Source organism: Cnephaeus nilssonii (genome assembly GCF_951640355.1).
Source record: "Cnephaeus nilssonii genome assembly, chromosome: 12".
Lineage (NCBI taxonomy): Eukaryota > Metazoa > Chordata > Mammalia > Chiroptera > Vespertilionidae > Cnephaeus > Cnephaeus nilssonii.
Window position 1 is genome coordinate 7,770,097 of NC_137083.1, and position 26,313 is coordinate 7,796,409.

Here is a 26,313-nt window from a genome sequence, read left to right on the forward strand (position 1 = left end):
AAGTGATTTCCCAAAAGGTAGCATTATTTTATACTCTCAGTGACGTGTTTGCCATTTCACTGTGCTCTTGCTCATGCTAACATTAATATTTTACCAATTTGATGATGATAAAAAATTATATCCATATGTGGCTCATATTCATTTTATTTTTTTAAATTGTTTTCCAATGTTAATTTGTCTTTTACATTTCTTCTTTGGGGAATTACCAAATTTGATCCATTCTGAGAGGGACAGTGCCTAGCATTTTGGTCGCTGATACAGGAATGTTTTGCAATCAATAGTGTGTTATAATTTAATTAGCATGTTTTCTTGGTTATACATGAAATAATAGTTTACTTTATAATCAGTGGCATCTTAGCTTAGATGAAATATAATCTGTCTATCTGCTTTTTCAACCTCAACTTCTGTAGCTTCCTCACCCCCATCTAACAACTGGACTTGGTGTCCACCAAGTAGGCCTTGAACTTTATTGCCTCTGTCACCCCACCTGAAACATTGCTTCCCTTTCCTCCCTGGCTAATTTCTTTTTGCAGTCCCTCCAAATCATCTTGGTAGCATTAATACTTACTTATAAGGATTTGCTAAGAAGCGCTTTTACCCAGTGATAGGTGGCTTTTTCCAGGGTGGGGACTGTCTTATTCTTTTTTTTGCCTCAGTGCCTGCCAAGGTGACAGGCACATGTTGGATACTCATTAGTGTTGATAAGGCTGGATGGATGGGTGTGTGAGCGGGCACTGTTTATATTAATTTATGACTGTACAAAAAGCAGCCATCCTCAGGAAAAGGCTCATTTTCAAGTTTGAATTTGCATTAACTATACTAACTTGCTTTTTAGTATTGAGTCAACCTTGGTCTGTAGTCTCTGGAGGCTTCTTGCATCCTCTCCTGCTTGTGCCCTTAGGACCATAGACATTAGGAGAAGAACAGCTCTGAACCAAGCAACTCCAGTGTGTAGGGATGGTGTTTGCTCTTCTGTGGAAGGCCATGACATTCCAAGGTGAGGTGGGATCTCTAACATCATCCTGGACATCTACAAGGATGCAGAGCTGACCTGGCTCCTGTCTTCAGTTCTGGAGGCCTGCTGTTGGCCTGCTGGGTCTCCAAGGCTCCTGAGCCAGAGTCTCAGCCACTGTGGCCTTGCCTTGGTTGGGCAGTCTAAACTGGCCCAAGTTGGGTGTCTTAGGTTCCGAGTTGGGACCACTCCAAAGCTGTAGAGTTGGAGTGGATAGCTCTCATGCTTTGTCTATCAGACCCCCTCCACCACATGTGTTATGATGGCAGCTCACTACTTCTTCCTACCTCAGGAATACCATGTTGCCACCCTCTGACTCAGGTGCCTATACCTCAAGCTGTTTGTGCTGGCTATCAAACAGTTAAAAATATCTTGTTTAAGATACTCAAAAGCTCAATGGAGGACTAATAATCCTTAAAAAACAATAAAGTAAAATTATGCAGAAACAAAACTACAAAGATATGTAAAACAAATAACTCTAAAATATTAAATGAAAAACAAACACATTACCATTCAAAATTTAAAAAGAGAAAGGAAAACTCAAGTGGACCGAAGATGAAAAGAAAATTCATGTTGGGAGATAGTCCTTAGGACTTTATACCACACACGACATAGAGAGAGAATCAGATCACAAATGAAAGAGCATGAACTATAAAACTTAGAAGAAGACACAGGGATACATCTTCATGACCTTGGATTAGGCAATGATTTCTTAGATAGGACACTTAATGCCCAAGCAACCAAAACAAAAAAAATAGATAATACAACTTTGTTAAAATTAAAAACTGTTGTGCTTCAAAGGACACTATCAAGAAAGTAGAAAGAAAATCCACAGACTGGAAGAAAATATTTGCAAATCATATACCTGATAAGAATCTAGTGTCCAGATGTGGAAAGCATTCTTACAACGCAACAATAAAAAGACAAATAACCCAATTAAAAAGTGGGCAGAGGATTTGAATAAACATTACTCCAAAGAAGATATACAAAAAGAATGTGGAAAGATGGTCAACATCATTAGTCATTAGAAAAAATCAAATCAAAACCACAATAAGATATCACTCCACATGCACTAAAATGACAAGAATAAAACAAGTGTTGCCAATGACCTGGAGCAAGTGATACCCCCATATATTGTTGGTGATGAAAAATGGTCTAGCCACTTTGGAAAGCAGCTTGGTAGTTTCTCAAAAAGTCACAGAGAGGGACCATATGACTCAGCATTCCACTCCTAGGTATATTTTCAAGAGAATGGAAAACATATGTTCACACAAAAGCTTGTCCTTAAATATTCACAGCAGCATTACTTGTGATAGCTACAAAGTGGAGACAAACTAAATGTCCATCAACTGATGAGTATATAAGTAAAATGTGGTATATCTGCACAATAGATTATTGTTCAGTCATACTAAAGGACTGATGTACTGATATAGTCTATAACATAGATAAACCTTAAAGACATTTTGCTAAGTGAAAGAAGCCAGACACAAAAGGCCACATATGATAGGATTTCATTTATGGAAATATCCAGAATAAGCTAATCCATAAAGACAGAATGTAGATTAGGGGTTGCTAGAGGCTGGGGAGAGAGGAGAATAGGAAGTGAATTATCATGGGTATGATTCTTTGAGTGGCAATAAAAATTTTATGGAATTAGATATTGCTAATGGTTGTCCAACCTTGTGAATATACAAAACCACTGAACTGTACACTTTAATGGGGGAATTTTATGGTATGTGAATGTATATTTCAATAAAAGAGCTTGGAAGATAGATAAATGGCTCAAAAGACTCAAATTCTTATATGGAAAATGCACCTCAGTTGCCATCCTATATAATAAAAGGCTAATGTACAAATTGTCCCCTCGACCAGGAGTTCAACTGTGAGTTCGACCAGGGGACAGGGCCAGCCAGCCAACCTTCCATGTCCCCTCCCCCCCGCCGGCCTGTCTGGACCCCACCCATGCACAAATTCATGCACCAGGCCTCTAATACCTAAATAAAATCAAATGCATGCCTAAGAACAGTGTGAGAGGGCCTAAAATTACAACAAAAATGAGAAAAATCTTAAATACTATGAGAAACTGGTTATGTTCAGGGAAGCTGCAAGCAGGTTGCCTATAATAAAATGGAAACCAACTGACAGCAATATTTGCCTTGGTGATAGTAAATGTGGGAAGACAATGAAGGTAAATCTTCCATGTGCTGAGGGACATACTTCCACAAGGAGAAAAGTGAACTCCAGAGCAAGGTGTGAGATACAAGGATTAATGGTGCACACACAAGTAAATAAAACATGCTGGTAAATTTGAGTAACTAGTCACTATAAAAATAATGTCCAATTTTGTGTTAAAATAGGCAACAAGCTATTGATGGAAGGAGGGTTATTCCATAGGAGTTAAGGAGTGCTAAAATCTATTTTGTCTTTGGGAAGAACTTTGTAATTTGGCAAATTTTTAACACAAAGAATCATCAGTAGAATAATTTAAATATAACCTACAGTATCTAAATCAGCAAGAGAACACCAACAAAGGGAATATAGAAAATGTATTAATAGAAGGCAGAAAGGAAGAAAAAGAAGCAAGGAATAAAGAATAATGACAAAATCAGTAAAGTCAAATCCAAAATAAAAACAAAATTAAATCAGTAGTACCTGTTTTAAAAATATCAGTAATGATAATAATTGCATATGGCTTAAACTCTGGTATTAAAATACAGATATTATGTGATTAGATTAAAAAAAATCCAAAATCCAGCTCTATCCTGCTTTTAAGAGACACTTAGAAAACACACTCACACAGAAAGTTTGCTGATCTATGGCAAAATAAATTTTGTGCAAAATATAAAGCTAGGTCTTGGGAAAACATCTATTTTAACATCTGTTTAGCAGGCTACTATACAGTAGATTTAAGTGAAAAATCTACTACTGTCTTCCAAAACAGCTTTGTTTGTCTTTATCCATGTAGACATGATTTTACATATATTTCAGAGAGATGCATTGTTTTCCCTTTCTAACCTATTGAGTGATAAGGGTGTTGAAAATTCAGATATAAAGGAAGTTCTGCAAATAACGTGCCCCAATCCAGAAGCCACCAGAGACCACGTCATTAAAGAACAGCTTGTGTGGTTTCTGAAACTACCTGAGGGGTCCTCCTGCAGCTCCAGCACCAGAAAACTAGTCTGGGGACCTCGCCTTGAATCCTTGCACATCTTTAGCAAAGTGACTCTTACAGGGTAAAGCCATAGCACCTGCAGCCAATTCTTTTCTAGAGCCAACTTCACCTCTGCTTATGGGGTTGGTGAGCCTCATCGACCTCCATGGGGGGGGGGGCGTAAATGGTGGAGAGCTGAGGATACGTTGGCTCTCGCTGGAGGAGTGGCCCGGAGCTTCACCGCCTCTTACGGTCATGACTGCCACTGCGGAAGAGTAGTCAGTGACTTCCTTCTGAGCAGATGCCCCTGGGTGCCTCGGTCACACCACTTTGCTGGAGGGATCCCTAGATGGAAAGGTACAGTACTGTAGTCACTCACCGATGCGGATAGCTCATGCATTGCTCCTCTGTGTGCAGCTGCTGGCGTGCACGGTAGTGTTGGCAGTAGACGCGGCTCTGCTTTTAACCTCCACCGCCTGTTGTAGACAGAGTTTGTGTGTGCAGATGCCAGCTGGCTTGCAATGACATTGTTGTGTGTCCTGTTCTAGGGGACTACGGCTAACACGTCCATCCAGAGGATCCCTCAGAAGAGGACAGACCAGCTCTGAGGTCTGAAGACATTTTAGGAAGCTTACGTTTCTTTTACCAAAACAAAATATTATGTACATTGTAAGTTATTGAGTGATTAACTTCAAAAATGTTAACTTCTGACCCCCCCTAATATGGATTTTTTATAATAAATACTTTGATACGTATTCCACATCTATCAAATATCAGGGACAATGATAGGTTCTTAACATGTATTATCTATGACCTCATTTAATCATCACAGCAACTCTTCAGGAAGGTACCATCATCTCCATTCCACAGATTAGGAAATGGAGGCATAATCAAATAAATAGCTTGGCAAAGTTGGCACTCCTTGTTCTGAGTCTCATTGACATTGACACAATGTCAAATCGCCCGCACTCTACCCGCCTATCTTTCGCACTTGTACTCTGCCTGGGGATTAGACCAGTTACCCATGTACCAAGTTCAAGCACACTTCTTTTACGTGAAGATGCCAATGAGTGCTGTATTGGCAATTGTCTTTTATCTTGAGTTCATTTTGAGGGATGGCAGTTGTCATTCTTGTCATGGATTAGATCAAAACGCATTTGTTATTTAGCCCTCGAGCTCTAGAACACTGAAGAAATTTATCTTTACGGACTCTTTCTGGCGTAGGTCGTTGTTGATGTGAAGGAGGGACATAAACACTACTGATTTCGCCTTACACGTCCCACCTTCCTATGCATACGTGGAAAAAATGCACACATTGATGAGAAAAACCAAGCACAATACTTCGCTTGTATAATCTCCAAATATCCCCCCTTCTTGGAAACAGCGGGTCTCATGTCCTTGGTGCTTGCCAGGGCGAACACAATGAAAACAAAGAACTTAGCTGAGGATGATCATCTGCTGGAGGGAGGACTTTCTTAGTCTTTTATTTTTAGTTAAAGTAATACTTTTATTAAATGAACTCATTTGTCATCAACTCATAAGGGTGCAGAGCATTTAATAGGTAGCAGTTATTTTAAATATGGGAGGAAGGCTCTGAAGTCAGACCGTTTGGATGAGAAACCAGAATCCAGATTCCTATGCACTAGCTGTGTGAACCTAGGCAAGTTACTGAAGCTCTTTACGCCTCCGTCTCCTCACCCCGAAAGGAAGCGATACTAGTGCTTGCCTATTAGGGTTGTAGTGAGGACGATAGACCAGCTCAAGTTAAATGTGTAGCATGTGCTCAGTACACAGTGTGTGTCAGATATTGTGTGTATATATATTTTTTACCATGGCAGGTCCTGAACGGAACATCACAGGTCTCATATTGTTCCATCCTCAATGGAACTGATGTTAATAACATTCCAATCCCTTGCAATTCAAAACTCATGGGTGATTTTTGTAAGGGCTTTTAATTAGATTTTAGACTCATCCCACAAGTAAACACTGATTTGAGAGATGGAATGAATGGCAGGGATTTTGTTCTTCAGGTAAAACAACACTTGAAAGGCATTAAATAATTATTCTATCTTGTTAGTTTAATATATGTGTGTGTGCATGTGTGTGTGTGTGCAAATGTAGATAGAAACTGTCTATAGATGGAAATGGATTTTGAAAAGGTAATATCATGGCTTTATCTTTGAAACAGAAGAAATCATGTGTCTGACACTTCTTGTTATAAAAAGGTGCCAATATTAGAAATTGTCCAGAAGCTGAGAGTGAGCCACGTCGCTGCCTTTGAGCACGGCCCCAGTGCGGGGTGCCAATTGCCCCACTGCGGTTGCAGGAGTCGGGAAGAGCGGGGTGCTGATGCAGCTTGTGGTTCCACTCCGGGAATCCGGCTGGACTAGGTTCCACGAGGACCCGTCATTGTTCTCTGGGGCCTGCGACCACTCAGTGCAGAACAGCAGGGTGTGCTGCAGGAATGAGATGGATGTGATAGGAGAGCGGATTAGCCCAGTCTTTCTGAAAGTGTTCCGCCAAATACTCTGTGACTTGCTCCTGATAAAGGGGGCTCCTTTGCCTGATAAAATTGAGGAATCTGCATGCTATCGGCTATTCTTAGGGATTCATAATACGCTTCTCCGTCATTTAGGTATCAAAGTCCTACCATGAATAGACTCGTTTAACCTTCACCCAGTTAAATTGGACTTAAGACCCCCTCCCTCCCACAACAACATCTCTTTCATTCACAACTTTATTGAAGGTACTTTGAGAAACAGCAGCCTAAACAAGGAGTTTTATAAAACTTCAGTAATATTTTAACACCTGAATCCAGCTAACAGCCATCTATTTTATATGTGAACTAGAGGCCTGGTGCACAGATTTGTGCACCAGTGGGGTTCCTCGGCCTGGCCTGTGGGGACTGGGCTGAAACTGGCTCTTAGATATCCCCCAAGGAATCCTGGATTGTGAGAGGGCACAGGCCAGGCCAAGGGACCCCACCAGTGCACGATTGGGGCCAGAGAGGGACTACAGGAGGGCTCCAGGGTGTGTCTGGCCCATCTCACCCAGTCCCAATCGACCAGACCCCAGCAGCAAGCTAACCTACCGTTCGGAGCATCTGCCCCCTGGTGGTCAGTGTGCGTCATAGTGACTGGTTGAACGGTCGAATGGTCAGACACTTAGCATATTAGGCTTTTATTATCTATCTATATAAAGAGGAAATATGCAAATTAGGCCGGGACTCCATAATGGGTCACGACCAGACAGGAGGAGGTTGCACATGCAGGTGAGGTCCGGAGTGGAGACAGGGGGGCCAGCAAGCCACCGCGCCCAGCTTGGGCCAGCCCCCTGGAGCCAGAGCGGACACGGACAGGGACGGGGGGCCGGCCCGCAGCCTCCGTGGCCGAGCACAGGCCCGGAGAGGAGACGGCGGGCCCACCTCCCACGGAAGCAGTGTGGGTCCCTCCCACCTCCGGCGGAAGTGGCGCGGCTCCCTCCTGGCTCCCGTGGGCACCGGCGGCTCGCTTCTGCCTCCCGTGGGAGCCTCACGGTTCCCGTGGAAGCAGTGTGGCTCCCAGCGGCTCGCTGCGGTTCCCGCCGGCTCCCGCGGAAGCTACGGGTGGCCTACTGTGCCCGACATTGCACGATGGGCTACTAGTATAGGATAAATCCGTATCTATTTTCTAAAGAAAAACACTTCTATGCAATAGTCTCTCTCCTTGTCCTCCCCCCATCCCACACACATAGCTACCAAAAGCAAAATGGCCTCAGAGAGAGAGACACAGAGAGAAACTGGTGGGTGGCAGAGGAAGTGAAGGTCATAGACGTCTTTGGGAGGAATTGTGGTATTTATGACAAAGATGAGATTTGAACCCAGGAGGACTAAAACTCCTAAAAGAACACCACTTTTGTGAAAAACAAACATCCTGTGTAATTGCCAAATAAAGGTGATGAAGAGTCAGTTTTTGACTTGAACTTGTCTTTTCCTAAGCACGTTTGAAAGTAGTATCAATGATGACTTTGTCAAGTGCAGGTTCTATGCAGACACGTGACTTTGTCAAGCCTTCATTAGCTAATGAGATCCTTTCCGCAAGTACATTGCTCCAAGAGACGAGAGCAGACTTTGTGACTGTGCCCTGAAGAGGAAAGGGTCCACCTTGCTGATGAACAGGCATGTGGGGGGGGCGGGGGGGAGTGGCTCTGTTCCCAGTTTACTTCTTCTCAAGTGGGGAGGGGATTGCATCAGGTCTGCTTGGGTTCAGCTGTGGGAAGTGCCCAGTCACTGAAGGGGAAGGGTCAGACCCCCTTCCAGGAATATCTCAGGACTGAAGGAGTCCTCAGGAGGCCACCCCAGCACCCCAGAAAGAGAAGTCCCTGTTAAACTCTAGATGGCGCCCTCATCTCTGGCTCTGCTCTTTTGCCCTGCGATCAAATCGGGGGTCCCCTGTAGAGGGGAAAGGCCATCAGTGCAGACAAAATAGCACTCTCTGAATTTCCCTTTTCTTCACATTTTGAATGAATGCCAGGCATAGAAGTATTTCTACCATGTCGGTGGGGGGCCGATCTCTGTCAGAGGGTTCAACTCTATTTGCCATGACTCCGGTGGCAAGGAGAGTTTTTGTTCTGATGATCAGAATTCCAGCAAATGGTAAATGTTTCTTCAGGCTGAGAAGTGGAAGTTCAATAATACTTTGCCTGGGTTCGTGCTGAGCAGCAAAAATGGAATGAATGTGGAGAGGGACCGTGATTTGAGCGCTAAATCAGCCGGCCTGATGTTGGCACCACCAGCTTTGATGCTGAAGCCCTCTCCCATCTCTACCCCATTCTCCAGGGTAAGGAGACTGTTTTTATGTTTGTCCCTAGACTGTGTTGTGCTGCGATCCCTTGTTTACCCTAAGAAACTCTGAGATCTTCAACATCTCCGTTGTTCTGCATGTGCATTATGGTGCCACCACAGCACCATGTGCTGAACGTCTTCCCGTGTCAGCCTAACTCAAAAGGCAAAGTTGGTGTGTGTGTGTGTGTGTGTGTGTATTCTGGGGCTTGTAGTAATGGAATCACTAATCATGCTTGAGCGCTTTTTCTTCTGTAAGCAAGCCACAGGTTTCAGAGAGGGTTCCTAGAATGGAAGCCCCCCGAGGGCAGGGATTTCTGCCTGTTTTGTTCATGGTGACATCAGCAGGACACGGTAGGTGCTCTAAGATGCCTATGAATGAATATTACTCTATAGGCTGTCAAATGTGTATGCAGCTAGGAGCTCTCTGAGATGTTTCCAACTAAGGCCCAGAGTAAACATAGTTTTACTGTCTTTCTATTTTGTATGATTTTGTAGAAAAGGTCTAATCTACGATACTGTAGAAGACATTTTAGTAGTATGTTTCTTTGTAAAAAGTTGTGTCACTCAAGCCTGATCATAATAGAAAAATTAGAAAGTGTCAATAACCAACAAGATATAAAATAATCATGTTTATACTACTTACAGATAATCACTGCTATGGTTTAAATGTATGTTCTTACAGAGTTTCCTGTGCATAATATTTATATGTTTTTATAGGAATAAGGTTAGATCATCTATACTGCTTTTTTATTTGCATGTACCTCCATTTTTATTAATAGACATCTATATCATTTTTCCATAGTGCCACAGTAGGATATTTAATTCCCTGTGATTGTACATTGAAGTTGCTTCTAATCTCCTTGATCATAAACGCCATGCATTTTCCTTTTATTGGACGAGATGGGCACAGCTGGTTTCTCTCTTGTTTAATGGAGCCATCCCTCAGTCCCACTCCTGCAAGCAACCTGCCCATCACACTCCTGCTGGCCCTTCCGTGGGAGCAGAGTAGCCGCAGAGAGAACTCGCATTCCGGGCAATGACTCAGCATCTCTGCTCCTCCACACCTTTCACCTCATTATTACCCCTTACCTGTTCCTGATGATCACTTAACCAGGTTTCACCTTATTCACCTTCACATTGTCCCCAGCAGGAGCAGGAAGGGGAAGAGGCGGGGCAGAGGGTGGGGATATAGCAGAGGGAGGAGTATCAATTACCTTCTTCTGCGTACAGATCTGCAGGTCAGACTTTTCTTATTATCGACAGTCCACACTTTATTCAGATTTCCTTGGTTGTTACCTAGTGTCTTTCTTCAGTTCCAGGGTCCCACCCAGGATAACACCTGGCATTTAGTCACACGTTTCCTGAGGTGCCTCTTGGCTGTGACAGTTTCTCCGCCTTCCTTTGTTTTGGGTGACTTTGACAGTTTTGGGGAATATCTGTCAGGTATTTTGTAGAATGTCCCTCACCTGTGACTCATCTGAAGCTTTTTCATCGTTAGAATGGGGTTATGTATTTTTGGGAGGAAGACCACAGAGGTAAAGTGCTATTTTCATTACATAATTTGCATTTTCATCCCGTAAAATAGGGGTGTATACTACCAACACCGCTTATCACTGTTGACGTCGACCTCGATCTCCTGGTGGAGGAGGTGTTTGTTAGATTTCTTCACTGTAAGGTTACTCTTGGTCCCCTTCCCAGCCTGTACTCCAGCCCACACAAAAGGCTCCTTCTCCGTGAGGGAGGTTCATCAACATGAATTATTTGGAATTCTTTTGCCTGAAAAGTGTGTCTACTCTCCCAAAATTATTTATTTATTCCAGTATGTAGTTATCTTGGTACAAAGCCATGAATGTTTATTTTATACTTTGGGTTATAATTCCATACTGCTGTGTTTATTTTGATGGTCAAATAATTCCAACTTTGGCCATTTGTGAGCTCTTTCATTTTGTGGGGGACCCTTTGTCCTGTCTTTCGTTGTATTTTGTTTGTTTTTTGTACTTTCTTACTTTTCTGCCACTACAAGATGCTCCAGGTTCATCTTGTTCTCCAGTCCCAGAACCAGCCGTTTCTACAAGGAATCCTGGATCCATTCATTGGAGAAGAGTATTAGAAGCCACGGTCTGGGTACTAGCAGTGCTTGTTGCTACTGAGACTTCTAGGCTTGTAGCTACTTCATCGCTTCTAGAACTTTTCAGCTAATAGACCAAGAAAATGTGTGTTTATGTGTCCATCTATATCTACATTAAGTGAAACTTGAATTCGTACAGCCACTTGGACCATTCTGACCCTTCCACTTATTTGTATATTCTGCTCCAGCAGTGAGAACCCTGGCTCTCACCAGCCATTATTCACATGCATGGTTGTTCAGTTCCCGTAGACCAGTGGTCGGCAAACTGCGGCTCGTGAGCCACATGCGGCTCTTTGGCCCCTTGAGTTTTTAGCAAAGGCCAGCTTAGGAGTACCCTAATTAAGTTAATAACAATGTACCTACCTATATAGTTTAAGTTTAAAAAATTTGGCTCTCAAAAGAAATTTCAATCGTTGTACTGTTGATATTTGGCTCTGTTGACTAATGACTTTGCCGACCACTGCCATAGACACATAGGGTACTGTTGGAATTGTTAACTAGTACTCCCAACAATACTGTCTACCCATATACAGTACTTGTTCGCAGCCTTGCTGGGCTTTAGTCTAACAGAATGCACTCACATCCAGTTCTTTAGGTGAGTGTCTTTTTGCTACACCCTATTCAATAAGACTGTTTCCTACCTTCGTAATGCCATTAGATTGTTTTGTTACATCCTGCATTTCATTCTGTGATTCCTAACCTCCGAAATTATTTTTAAAATTTGCATCCATTAAGGTTCACTCCTTGTGCTGCAGTGTGTTCTGGATTTTGATGTATCCACCTCCATAGTACCATTCAGAATAGTTTCGCTGCCCTACAAATCCCCTGTGCTCCACCTGCTTGAAACCCCCTCCTCCCTTCCAATCCCTGGCTGTCCCTGATCCTTTGATCATTTCTATTGTTTTGCCCTTTCAGGCGTGTCCTCTAAGTGGAATCATTCAGTGTGTAGCCTCCTCAGACTGGCGGCTTTCACTTAGCATTCATTACACATGGAAGATTTACCTAAGTCTTCACACGGCTTGACTGCTCTTTGCTTTTTTTTTTTAAAAAAAAATTCTTTATTGATTAAGGTATTACATATGTGTCCTCATCCCTCCATTAACCCCCCAACCCCCCCCCCCAACTCATGCCCTCACCCCCCTGTGCTCTTTGCTTTTAACCACTGAATGACACTCCCTGGTATGAATGTTCAGCAATTTGTTTCTCCATTTAACTATTGAGGGACTTCTTGGTTGCTTTCAGTCTTTGGCAATTATGAATAAACTTCTATAAAATGCATGTACAGGTTTATATGTGGACATACGTTTTCAAGTCCATTGGGTCACTATCTAGGAGCACAACTGCTGGATGACAGGGTATGACTATGTCCGGCTTCCTAAGAAACTGTCACACTGTCTCCCAAAGTGGCCGCACCATCCTGCATTCCCACCAGCAAGAGTGAGAGCTCCCTCACCAGCAATGAGCATCATCAGATTTTAAAATTTTTGTTTTATCCATCCTAATCGGTGTGTAGTATATATATCACCATTGTTGTTGTTTTAATATACTTTTATTGATTTCAGAGAGAAAGGGGGAGGGGGAGAGAGAGAGAGAAACATCAGTGATAAGAGAGAATCATTGATCGGCTTCCTCTTGCATTCCCCCACTGGGGACTGAGCCCACAACCCAGGCATGTGCCCTTGACCAGAACTGAACCTGGGACCCTTCAGTCTGCAGGCCGACGCTCTATCCACTGAGCTGAGCCGGCTAAGGCTATCACCATTGTTTTAATTTGCAAATCCCTAGTGACAAAAATTGAGCATCTTTTCCTTTGCTTTTTTGCTATGTGTATATCTTCTTTGGTGAGGAGTCTGTTCAGATCTTTGGTTCGTTTGGATACGTGAGCTTTATATATATTTTTGCAAAATTTTCTCAAGGATGTACTTTGTATTAGCAGCTCACGATTGCCTGCCACATCGCAACCCCGGAAGCTTACAGACAATGCTAAATGCTGGTTGGTGACAAGGCTCGGCTCACTTCCGTTTGCCTTGCTCTTCCCCAACGTGACCCCCCTGCACCCTCCCTCTTCCTTACCCCCATTCTTCATTAGAAAAGAACTTCACATGCTGGGCTCATCACTGTTTATCTCTAGGAATTTGTCTTGATTTAAAGTGAGTGGCCAAGGTGATAATATGCTTATTCATCTGTCCGATTCATCTGTCTCCCTAAGACTCCAGGGAGAGTTTAACTCTGTTTCCTGGTTTTGAAGACAACAGGTCTCGGGGTAAGGAGGTTGTTGGGGCCTTCTGAGCTAACGGCTGTCTGTCCTTCCTTTGCATGGCCGCCAGTGATCAAGCCTCCGCTGCGCCACTTTAAACGCCCCGCTTATGCATCCAGCTCCTACGCGCCGTCGGTCCCCAAGAAAATGGAGGAGCACCCTGCAAGGTACAAGATGCTGGATCAGAGGATCAAAATGAAAAAGATTCAGAACATCTCCCATAACTGGAACAGGAAATAGGTCAAGGGGAAGAGAGGGGGTGGAGGAGGGGCCCAGTCTCTGCCTCTCAGCACTCACCCGCCACCAGGTATACCTCCAAAGGACTGCTGGGGGTGGAGGGGAGGGAGGGAGGGCCGGTGCCATCATGGTTGAGCCCACCAGGGCAAAGAGGAGCTGCGTGTGATTTTTCCCTTCACTCTTCTGCTAAAAACTCATCAGTTGCTGGATTTGGGGGTCAATGCAGACCTCCCAGCAAATGAGTAAGCGGGTTGTCTCATGTGGCTTTTATTGCTCTAAATCTTTCAAAGTCTAAATTGGACTAAAATTAACACGATGCAACCTGTTCAGAAAAAAATGAAATTCCTCCCCTTGATACTATTTTTATCCCTGGAAGTTGGCTTGCTCCACTAAGACTATTGGTTAGTAATCATTGTATTTCATAACTGCACTTCTGAAGCCATTTTTCTCAATTTTAAATGCAATGTTTAAAATTCAAATAAACATGTCCCTTTCCAAGTAGAGGCACTCCAAACAAAAGTTGGGCTTCTGAATGGAAGCAGTCTTAGTGGGAAAAGAAGACTTAGGAATTATGTGTTCATAGATATTTCTGAACTTGCGCTTACTGAGCGGATCCAGGTTCAAAGTTAAGACCCTTGTTTTGGTTCTCATTGCGTGCCTCAGGCCTAATAGACTCGTGTAAGGCTGTGAGGGTTTGCAGGAGAAAGGAAGATGACCCTGACCTTCACTCACAGCAGACAATGCTAGGAAGCAATGAGGTGCCCAGGCCTCAGAGAGTCTAGGTTTGAAACCTACTCCAGGATGTGTCCATTTGGTCCTGTGGTCCTGGGGCAGGAGGGTATAAAATGCTGAAGCTAATTGGAATTCCTTAATTGCACATTTGTCTCTGTAAGGTTGAAAATGCCTTTAAGTTAAATTTCAGATCATCTTCCTAGCAGACCACATGGCTGAGTCCTTTGGGAGCTCAAATGCTCTCACAGGCGTTGGTGGAACGGAAGTCTGCACCTCCCTTCTCACTGTGGCGGCATTTTTAGCCCAACTGGGTCTCTCCTAGAGTTTTGTTATTGTTGTTAATCCTCACCTGAAGATACTTTTTTCCATTGATTTTTAAAGAGAGTAGAAGGGAGGGGTGAAGGGGAGAGAGAGAGACATCGATGTGAGAGAGACACACGTGGATCGGTTGCCTCCCACACTGGCCCTGATGACCCAGGTACGTGCCCTTGACCCTTTGGTGTGCAGACCGTCACTCTAACCACTGAACCACACCAACCAGGGTTCTCCTAGAGCTTTTACTTTGGCATTAAATTCACAGAAATTGTAAGGAAAGGTTCAAGGCCAGACACAGCTTTCGACCCCTTCAGAAAGTCTGATGAGGGGAAACCTCAGGCTCACTGTCAGGCAGTTCTGATCTCCAGTCCTGTCCTGTCTATGCTGGTTGCAGGTCCTCGAGCTAATGGCATAATCAAGCAGCAGTTTATTTACGTAGAAAGTGGGATTCATGATGTCCACTGTGTCTTTGGTGACGAGAATGAAAGATAAGGGAAGTTCTGATGCTGTAGCTAAGCCTGGCTAGGGACAGGGCCACAACAGGTGTAGCGATGAGGATTCCACATCCAGGAAAATATCTCCAGGACCACCCCTCCACCCCCACCCCCCAAAAGAAGCTGTGCCTGATGCCACACCCTCTGGGGTCTGATTGTAAAGGGTTTCAGAGCCTCTCCTTTCATTCTCTGAAGTTCATTTCCAATAAAATGGCTTATGCAATTGAGCCAGTTAAAGAATTTAATGCCCATCAAGCTACTAAACAATTTATTTAAAACTAGAGGCCTGGTGCATGAAATTTGTGCACTGGTGGGGGTGTGTGGTCCAGCCTACGCCCTCTTGCAGTCCAGGAGCCCCACAATTGATCACCCTGCAGAGGGAGGCCCCTCCCACCACTGCCAGCTGGGTAGCCTGGGTCTCCCTCTGCAGGGTGATCATGGGGCGATGGCGGCCCCCCCCCCGACCAATCTCATTGCACCAGCCTTGGTGGCGGCAGTCAGTGCTAGGTTGTTGCGATGCCCATGGCACAGGAGGGATCGAGAGGTCAGCAGTTCAGCCTGCTCGCCAGTCCCTGCCCACCCGAGCCTGCTGCACGTGCAGCCTGGCGTTCAGTCATCTATTTGTTCGTTTTGGATGTTATGGACCCTGGCTCTTTATATATTAGGATATGCTTTGTGATAGTATTTCAGGGAAATTTAATTACTAGACAAAAAGGAAATGCTTTGTTAGGGAAGCAATTGTAATTCTTAGCTCCCAGCATGGTGTCTGATCAAGAGGACCCTTCTGCAGGCTGGTGGTCCCTATTCCACCTAACTTAGATTAACTCAACAGGCCACTTCTACTTGTTTGTAGACAGGTGCCTTCGTGCTTGCTGCACACAGCCATTTGGCCACACAGTGAACCTGCCCATGGGGTAGTGGCTTCCTTACTTTGCTATCCAATGGATTGTGGACAAAAAAGGGGCAGTGTAATAAGTGTAGCCTAAAGTAATCTCATAGGGTGATCTGATCATACATTCCTACTGGGCAGGTCATGGTGGATAGTCATGCCACAGACATGCAATTTCTTTAGTAAAAGGTTTATGTTTGCCTTAAGCAAGCCCTGTCCATTGTTTCTGTGCATCTAGGTTAACACACCTTTGAAATGCCTCTTTTCTGGACCCCTCAGAGAATAACCACCCGCAAGGATGCACATGATCTTGTTAACTATCCTGTAAACAAATTGCCTTGTTTTCTCCCACGTCCGTGTAATCTTCCTTACCTTCCCCCTTCATTCCAAAGGCACAAACAGACTACACACAGTCTTTCTGGGAAGTGTTTTTCTCAGTCTGTTGAGATCTTGCTTCCAGGCATACACTTTGGCTTAAATAAATGCTAATAAACTCTTATAAAATTTTAAAAAAGTAAATATCAACGTAAGAACGTCCAAACCTGCAGGATATATTTATGAGTTCTTACATCAACAGGATCAACCCCTGATGGTGTTCCTCATTTATCCCAATACCTCCAGGGTCAGGTAGAGAGGTCAAGGTGGCTGTGCTTTCTTGGCAGAGAAAATTAGCTCCCTCTGTATTATTTGGTCCCAAGATGTTATTTCAACCTTTGCTAATGTTTTCATTGAGCAGATGCCCAGATATTGAGATTCTGCATTGCTTGTAAAATGTCTACCATGTTAATTGCATGATGCATTGTATAGAAATGCCAAATTATATATTCTTATAGCAAATAAAAAAGATGCTTTTAAAGGACTTCCTTATATGTGAGTCATTATTTTCTTCTCCAGAATTCTGGGATTCATTGGGAAAGAGTTAGATTTCCCCTGTGCTTGGCACTATTCAGTTCTGAATATCTTGTCATGAGGAATAGTATAACTTACCCTTTTCAATTTGCTTCCTGATTGTGTAGGCAATAGCTTAAAAAAAAAGTTATCTACACCACAAACCCAATAAATTAATACGAGTAACCTATAATAGCAGATAGTCCGAAGGTAAAACACCTGTGTTATCAACTAAGTTTATCATTCCAGGTTAAGCTGCATAGCTAGTGGTTAAGAACTTGGACTGTGGGGTTAGAAAAACCTATAATTAAATATGGACTCTTGTCTTTTGTTTGCAATATGAGCTTTACCAGGTTTTGTAATCTCTCTGAATTTTAGCTTCTTCAGCTGTAAAATGGGGATAATAATAGTACCTGACTTAATATAACAACACGGGCCAAGCATACACTAAGGACTCAACAAATATCAGCTATTATTTCTTGGAGTGTAGTATAAAGAAGTTAGGCTTTTGAGTTAGGCCCCTTGCTAGTTGTGTGACATCAGGTAAGTTGTTAATATTCTTCAACCTCAGTAAAAAAGAAGTTAATAACTTAATGATCTATTACCCACCAGGCTGTCCCCACAGGCATTAATTTCGGTGTCACAGAGCACTGTAATCTTTAATATGCATTCCTACATTCAGTGGGAAACCCAGTGTCCCCACCTCAATGCTCCCTTCACCGGTGTCCCTGCCCTTGGAGTTCTTGGGCCTCCATTAATTATCTGTTCCAGCTACTCTGAATCCCTGAGCTCCCTGCTTCTTACTTCCTACAACTGCTACTCTTCATTCTGTTCTTTTAAAAAATATATATACACTAGTGGCCCGGTGCACGAAATCTGTGCTGGGGGTGGGGTGGGGTGGGGGATGTGTCCCTCAGCCCTGCCTGCACCCTCTCCAATCTGGGACCCCTTGGGGGATGTTCAACTGCCAGTCGGACATCCCTCTTGCAATCTGGGACTGCTGGCTCCTAACAGCTCACCTGGCCTGCCTGCCTGATCGCCCCTAACCACTCTGCCTGCCAGCCTACTCACCCCCAACTGCCCCTCCTTGCCAGCCTGCTTGCCCCCAACTGCCCCCACCCTGCCGGCCTGTTTGCCCCCAAATGCCACCCCTGCCGGCCTGCCCACCCTGCCAGGGTTCTGTGATCAATGCTGCGCAGAGGGTGGCCCTGCCCACCCGGCTGGGGCTCTGCGATGGGTCCTCCCAGCCTTGGTGGCTTGCCTCGGCCCTCCCAGCCACAGCTTTGTCCAGAAGGAGGTCCAGAAGATCGTCCGTAAGGTGTCCTGGTCTAATTAGCATATTACCCTTTTATTAGTATAGATTTTCTTATTGATGTCAGAGAGGAAGGCAGAGGGAGAGAGAGATAGAAACATCAATGATGAGAGAGAATCATTGATCGGCTGCCTCCTGCACGCCCCCACTGCGGATTGGGTCCTCAACCCAGGCATGTGCACCAATCGGAATCAAACCATGACCTCTTGGTTCACAGGTTGATGCTCAGGCACTGCTACACCAGCTGGGCCTTCATTCTGTTCTTATTCACCCCATTTCATTCCCCACATTCAATTCCTTTGTTCTTCTCAAGTTCCCCCAATGTATCATCCCTCGGTTGGCCTTCATTCTTTTTCTCTGCGATTCAACACCTCTTCATGTGTCCAAATTTCAGTTGATTCAGAAAAAGGAATATTGTTTAAAGATTGAAACGTCATTATACTTTTCTTTGAAAAAAAGACTTTGCTGCTCATATCTGACTCTGTTTCATCTTAAGGCTCAAAATTCCTAGAGAAGAAAGAAATACAGCGCTAAGCCTCACCCTTACAAGTGGGTCATTTACCTACGTCATTCTGTCCCACAAACATCTACCCGGGGAAGTTCCCAATGACCCAGAATTTTGGAAACATACCTGGGTGTAGTGCCATTATTTCCTAAAATAGGCTAGAAATGCTTTGGGTGATGGTGCATTAGAGAACACAATTGAGTCTTGAGTCAACAGTCCCCCATCTGAAAATAAAAATGCAATGTTAATAAGCCACATGAAATGTGTGCTGATAAAAGGACATCACATGTGGCTCATTTCTGGAAATGAGGTGGAAACCATGCTGAACGGGTGGCACAAGGACTTGGGGAAGGCACATCCTTAATTATATTGGTTTAATTTGATGGAATCAAGGTTCAGAGCCAATCCATATAGACACACTCATTTCTTAGGCTGCATTGCCCCCTGGTGTCTCTTAGAGGCAATACACATATATAATAAACTAAATACAAGATATGTTATATAGGGAAATAAATTATTTATAGCACCATTTAATTATATTAATTGCCATTTAATTACATCATCCTAAATTTCTATTTGTTATCCCTAGTATGCGAACACACAGGTACAGCCTCCATTTCTAAGCCCTTTTCCCCTTTCCTGTCTTCGTCCAGAGAGACTGGGCAAGTTAACGTTCAACTGCAGCCAGGTGACACAGTTTTGGCTGATACGGTGGAAAGCTGCCCCTTTCCGCTCTTCCTGCCTGGAATACCGACTCAGCCTGGATGCACACAGCCGTTTCGGGTCCACGAGGTCATGCTGAACATGAACATGAAACCCAGCGTGAAAGAACGGGCCCGTGCTCCTGGTTATATCACTGAACCACACATCCCTGGTCTGACTCTTGGGACTCACTATTGACGGGTGAATTTGGGTTTGCTGCCCTCCTGGCCCCTGGCGGCCTTTCTGGAAGTGCTGGAAGCCATGGCCACTGAAACGACTCCAGTGATATTTTTTATCACAAAGTTGATGCCGTCTCTTCCCGGGCTTAACCACTCGGGTGGCTTCCCACAGCTTTCAGAACACAGTCTCGGTGACTAGAATAGCTGGGGTGCCCTCCGTGAGCGGTGCCTGCCTGGCTCTCCCCATCGTCCTTGCCCCTCCCACCCAAGCTCCATGAGCTCCAGCTGCTGGAAATACCAACAGCCCCAACGTTCAAAGCCTTTGCATGCCCCTCCCCTCTGCTCGGTCTGGTTCCACAGAGCCAAGATTGAGAGTGGGGTGGGGCAGGGACCCCACAGCGAGGGGCAGCACCGGGGGTATGGTCCTGGGCGGGCTGAGCTGGTGGGGATGTCCCGGCCCGGGCAGAGACCTGCAAACACTCTAAGTCAAGGTCCCGGTCCAAGAGGACCAGCCACGCTGCTCACTGAGGAGAGGGAGGTGAGACAGGGGGTCAGAGGGCTCAGGCCCGTACTGTGCCTTGCTCTTGGGTGCCTCTCAGGAGGACTCCTGCCAGTGCCCCGGGCTTCCCAGCATAACCACCCGCATCCGGCCCACTTCCCAGCGCCATGGCTGCCCAGCTGTATGGCCTCGGATATGAGATGGAATCCTTCTAGCAGCCACTTCCTTATCAATTCAGGGCACACAGTAGTAGCCAGAAGGATGACATCCTAAAATGCATGTAAAGTCCATGGCGCCTCCTAGAGGTGGCCAGTGCTTGATTAATGGTTATTTATGTTCCCATGGAGACCACGAGTGCTCCTCAAAGTGAGAGGACCGTCTCTCTCCCATGGCGCTGACTTCTGGGGGCTCTGGGAAGGCTCTTCTGCCCTCTACCCTCCATAACGTCTTCCTGAGCTGGCTGATGCCCGTTCATTTCAGGGGGATCACTGTAAAAATGTCTCTGGGAAAGCGGGTTTGTGTTTGCGTGTGTGTGCGCACCTGTGTGTGTGCGTGTATCTGACCGTGTGAGTGATCGCTGGCGCCAGGCAATGGTGTCTCAGTGAACGGGAACTCTTCAAGAATCCTCAGGGATCTCAGCAGGCAAAGGTGCAGCCGGAGCAAAAGTTTGCCACTGAGTTTGGGGGGCATCTATGGGGTGTGGGATGAGGTGGTCATATACCAGTACATCTGGGGGTGGGACAGTGAGACCAGCAGGGCACTGTCTCAACACATGTTGAGCATTTCCTGTAAGAGCGTCTGGGGGACAGGCTTTCACACGTTCCTTTTTAGCGTATCTTCTCCCCTTCCTGAGCAGGAACTGTCGCTCCTGTTCTATACGGGAAAGCGGAGGCTGAGCGGGTCAGCGCCCTGCAGGAAGCCACACACCTGGCCACTGGCGAAGCTCCTGTTGGAACCCCAGTCGGCCTGGGTCCAGACGCTGGCCTCTGTGCCGGCTCACCGCCTCCCAAGGAGCCAGTGAGTTTGCTGCCCTCCTGGCCCCTGGTGCTTGGTGCTGTGGCAATTAGCCCCCTTAGGACGGCCCCTTAGAACACCTCTCTCCTAGCTGTTTGTTGTTAGGCAACACCTGTTTCAAATGAGATTGTGTTTGTTCCTGCTTTTTCCTCCTCAAGGCACACAGTTCCCCTTCCTGGCCTGGGTGGCTGAGGGGCTAGAGGGAGGTGTGGACTGATAAACTCCTGGGCCCAGGGCACCTCCTAGGGCGATGGGGTGGGAGGCGGTGAGGTTCAGATGGGGCTGGGAAGAGAAACTCCAGCCCAAAGTGAAAGCAAACACATCTTCATGGAGCGCCTACTATGCTTCCCAGGCTTTCCACGATCTTATTTGACCTACAGAACGGCCCTGTGAGGCAAGCAAGGCTTCAACCTGTTCATTCCTCTCCTTATTAAATAACGACCAAGATCAGAGTCGTTCACAATGGTTATTGTAGAAGAAATTGATTAGGATTTGGCTTTCGACGTACTGTACGACATCACGATGTATTTAGAGTGGGAAGGATAGTTCACATGTGATAGAATGAATTCAGATGATTATTTTAGGGAGACCAGTTTGAAATACAGTAAACCCTCGGTTTTTCGCACCTCATTTTAACGGGCTTCAGCTGTAACAGACAGAATGTAAAAATTAACACCCTGTTAATTTAAAAATGCTTATAACCAAGATTTGGTTATAATTAAAATAACAGGTTATTTTGTTTTTTGTTTTTAATTCACTGTTATTTTTAACAAATTTTAGTTAATAGGCCATATGTTGGGAAAAAACACCGTAGTAATTTTGCCGACATAAATAAATATTACATATCTACTACTGTAGTCTATGGACTTAAATCCAAGAGTCACAGCTTGTAAGCAATGTTCGACAAATGATTTGCACGTGATCACGCCGCATCTCGCGGTAATTGGTTCTGTTGTCTCCTGCTGTGACCTTCTGCAGTTAACTAGGGAGGGGTTCCCGCTAAGCCACGCCCCAGCTGTGTGCATTTGTTTACTCACGGTGACTGGTGAATGCATGAATTTAGACCTATTCAGTATAAATTTAAAGTTACTGTAATACATACAGAAAACTTTTCTGTGAAATTAAGCTTTTCATACATGTTTAATTTTAATTATACAAATGAGTCTATATAAGTAAAACCAGGTAAACTAACTTGTTAATTTTTAACATACACATTCAGAAAACCTACTTTATTGTCTAACAGACATTCTCTTAAACACGCCACGCAGATTCTTTTGTGTACCCATCATCTTAAAGCTAATAAGTTTTTATCTTTGAGGAAAATCACTTTACAAAGCAAAAATACAACTCAACATTGTCTAACGCAGTGGTCGGCAAACTGCGGCTTGCGAGCCACGTGCAGCTCGTGCAGCTCGCGACCCGCGGTTTGCCGCTCTGTTGACTAATGACATATTAGTCAACATAATGACATATTCACACAAATCCGAATATGCATCTTTCCAATCAATGCCAAGTATTACTGGCAGCTGCAATGCATCAAAGTCTCCAGCAGGTGGCAGTGGTGTCTAAGAAGAAAAGCTACTCTCTGGGACAGTGGTCCTCAGCAATACACAGAGCAGGCCTGAGCCCTCTGATCACACTGTCTCACCTCCCTCTCCTCAGTGAGCAGCGTTACTGGTTCTCTTGGACCCTGACCTTGACTTAGAGTGTTTGTAGGTCCTCTGCCCGGGCCGGGACATCCCCACCAGCTCAGCCCGCCCAGGACCATACCCCCGTTGTTGCCCCTCGCTGTGGGGCCCCTGCCCCACCCCACTCTCAATCTTGGCTCTGTGGAACCAGACCGAGCAGAGGGGAGGGGCATGCAAAGGCTTTGAACGTTGGGGCTGTTGGTATTTCCAGCAGCTGGAGCTCATAATTAATAAGCTCGGACGATGGTGAGAGCCAGGCAGGCACCGCTCATGGAGGGCACCCCAGCTATTCTAGTCACCGAGACTGTGTTCTGAAAACTGTGGGAAGCCACCGAGTGGTTAAGCCCGGGAAGAGACTGCATCAACTTTGTGATAAAACATATCACTCGAGTCCTGGCCGGTTTGGCTTAGCGGTTGGAGCCTCAGCCTGCAGACCAAAGGGCCGTTGGCTTGCTGGGTACCTTCTATTAAGTCAGCAGGTGCGTGTTGAGCCTTGCTCCTCCCCAGGCCCTGCCCTGGGTGTGCAGGGGATCCGTGAGGAATAAAGCAGGGTGTCCCAGCTTGGGGACCTCACAGTTTTAGGGAAGGAAGCATTGTTGTCATTCATTCAAGCTGCTCTTGGAAAATAAACCCATCCTGTGCACTGCAGTGGGAATGCAAAGCGGTACAGCTGCTGTGGGAAACAGCAACAGAGAAAGGCGACCTCCGATAGCCTGCTGGGTCAGAAGACCGAAGGGCTAGGCACGGAAATGCCAGGAGATAGGTTAGGGGGAATGAACTAGAAAATTACAGGTGGGCAGGTCACAGGTGGGCAGGCCACAGGTGGGCAGGTCACACGTGGGCAGGCCACGTACAGGACATAGACTAGTGTGGTCCCATCCATGGGGCGGCTTTGGGGTTACAGAGAGGAATTCAGGTAGGGTCTGTGGTGAAACAGCTGCAGTTGATAAAAGCTACAGCACTGTGGGGAAGGAAGTAAGACCCCCGCCTCACTGATTTGTGGCTTCAAACTGGCAGAGACCAGCTCAATCCAACAGGGTGAGTAATTCCACCTCCCGGTAACCCCTCACCTCTTTAGATGCTCATTATAATACGTCAGAAGCTACATGGCACACCCTGAGCCGCCAGGGAAACAACAGCCCACATAAGGATGCAGAATGGCCAACGGAGCTCCTCCAGGTCCTCTCCACCCCTTTCCAGGGACGATTCTGAACTTGCCTCCTCCTCTTCACTGAACGCCCTAACCCCCATTTACCAAACCTCAAAAAAGGAAGCAAGGCCCACGAAAAACGGGGGGCTGCTCTGTCTGTGGAGCAGCCCGCTCTCTCACTGCCCCACTAAGAAACTCACTCTCTCTTGAACCTCTCTGCTGGCTCCTCTTTGAATTCTTTTCTTGGGAAGCCAAGAACCCACAATGGGTCTCGGACCCTTCTCCCCTCCCCCCTTCCTAGAATGCCCGCATCAGAATGTCTCAGCGGTTTATGCTTCAATGCAGGTGGGGGTGAGTGGGAGTGTGTCTCTGAGGAAGGCAGGCAGGGAAGCCCCCAGGAACCCACAGGACCCCTAAGGAGGGGGAGGAGCCTGAGGATAAGGGGCAGGTAGCCCTTCTCAGAAGCCACCAGTCACTGGCTGGAACCACCTGCTAATACAACTAAGCACAACGCTTTGGGGGTTGGGGGGTGGGTGGGGAGCAGGGGCAGCTGGGGGGAATGGCCCTTTTCAATGAGCCGGGAGGTGCCAGCCTTCCGCCAAGCTAGCCTCTTGCCGTGGGGCTGACCTTGCCCATGATCTTGCTGGGGGTGGTGGTGGGGGGGAGCGGGCTGAGAGCTGGGGTGAGAGGACACCCCTTTTCCTAGGGGACTATTTGCATTATTTATTTCCCCGGAGTGCCATACCTCCTCCAAGGCTGAGTCTGCGGAAGCAGGGTGTTGCTCAGAAGGGCCTGCCCCGTGGAGGAGTGGATGCTGGCGGACAGGGTATGTCATCCCAGAGGTGGGCTGCCTTGCGGCGGGCACAGACCCCTGCAGACGTCCCCGCACCCACTCAGAGACTCCCGTCGTGTGCGGGCAGGAAGCCAGGCCTGGGTGCTGCAGAGGGGCGTTAGCATTTCATTTCCCTAAGACATGGACCTGGGAAAGCCCCCACCCCCACCCCCACCCCGGATCTGTGCTCTCACTTGGTGATTTCATCTTAGGAAGCAGAATTCAGTATTATTAAGGAGAATTACCGAGGAGAATTAGAAAGCATGTGGACGGCACAGTTGGCCGCTTACAAGACGGTGCATCAAGGCCTTGGAGGAACACCCACCGGAATGGTGCCCGGAGCTGAGCAAGGGGCTGTGTGCCTCCTTGTGGGGAAGGGGGCACTACGGACAGTTCCGTGTGGGGTGCCTGGGGGAGAGGGTGTGAGAGCACTTGGGTAGATAATTTGGGGAGGATGTTTAGCAGTAGAGCTTTGCTCTGATTGGATGGTGTCAGGAAGTGACCAGTATCATCCCAGGGCGTCTGAACAAACCTGCTGGGCAGGGGAGGAGGGGAGGTCAAAGCTGAGACTGTAATTGGCGGGGAAGCCAGTCACTCCTCCTCCCGCCCAGCTCGGTGTCCTTGGCCTTGGCGGGGAAGAACACGCTGGGTGAGATTTATACGCACCCCCTCACAGGCACACACACGTGCCGCTGAGGACGGGTGATGCAGGCTGTGTCCTGAACCCCTCGGGACGGATCAGATGGCTCTCCTTTTCCTGTGAAATGAGTGTCTGTGGCTGATAGGACTTTACTGGAGAGGCCGGTCCGGAAACCCAGCCCTGACCCCTTTAGCTGCTGAGTCTGAAATCACGGTTCCGCACCCCCGAGGAGAAATGTTTGTGCTGTTGGCGACGGCACTGCTCCTTCCCCACATCCCCGCCCGGAGAGGAAGGACAGCTTCCTCCATCCCGGCCATTAGAGCAGAGCTCTGGGAGGGGGTTTGTAACGACACAGTTACAAATGATGGACGTGCCTCTGCCCCAGACCTGCCCCCGCTGAGCTGCTGGCTGGTTTTCTTCATCGCCGGCTTTTCGCTGGGCTCCCAGGGAGGGCGGCTGCCATTTGGCTGCTGCACAGCCCGGGGCGTCACCAGGGACGTGGTTCCTATCCGGAGAAGCATATTAAAACCCATCCGTTACCCACGCAATGAACCCCCTGCGCTCGGTGCTGAGTGGGAACCGAGGGCTGTGCGGGTGGAGGCGGCTGCAGGAAGGCTTGGGGCCCCGGTGACCTACTCCCAGGCGTTCTGACCTGCTCGGCCCAGGGCGAGGGCTTCTGTACCGGCCACCAAGGAGGGACGGGCAGGGGAAGGACACATGAGCTTCCCCTGTGCTCCCACGCAGCCCTGGGCTCCCTGTGTCCCGTGCATTGGACGTCCCAGCAGGATTCCCGCTCAACACAAGCCCCGCAGACCCTTGGCTGTGAGACCAGAGGCCTTCCTCGGGACGGAGAGGCTCGGGGGGAGC

General features: G+C 46.6%; 1 protein-coding gene across 3 annotated transcripts in view; it reads left to right on the top strand.

The window, feature by feature from the left end:
- The window catches only part of PDE1C (phosphodiesterase 1C), a gene marked incomplete at both ends in the record, with an annotated part of 288,273 nt that extends 274,663 nt beyond the window's left edge, over positions 1–13,610 (top strand). For all 3 annotated transcript variants that reach the window (XM_079786145.1, XM_079786146.1, XM_079786147.1), the window contains one exon: positions 13,441–13,610. In XM_079786145.1, the coding sequence (XP_079642271.1) occupies positions 13,441–13,610 (170 nt within the window). The remainder of the gene's footprint in view (positions 1–13,440) is intronic.
- Between the last annotated feature and the right edge of the window lie 12,703 nt (positions 13,611–26,313).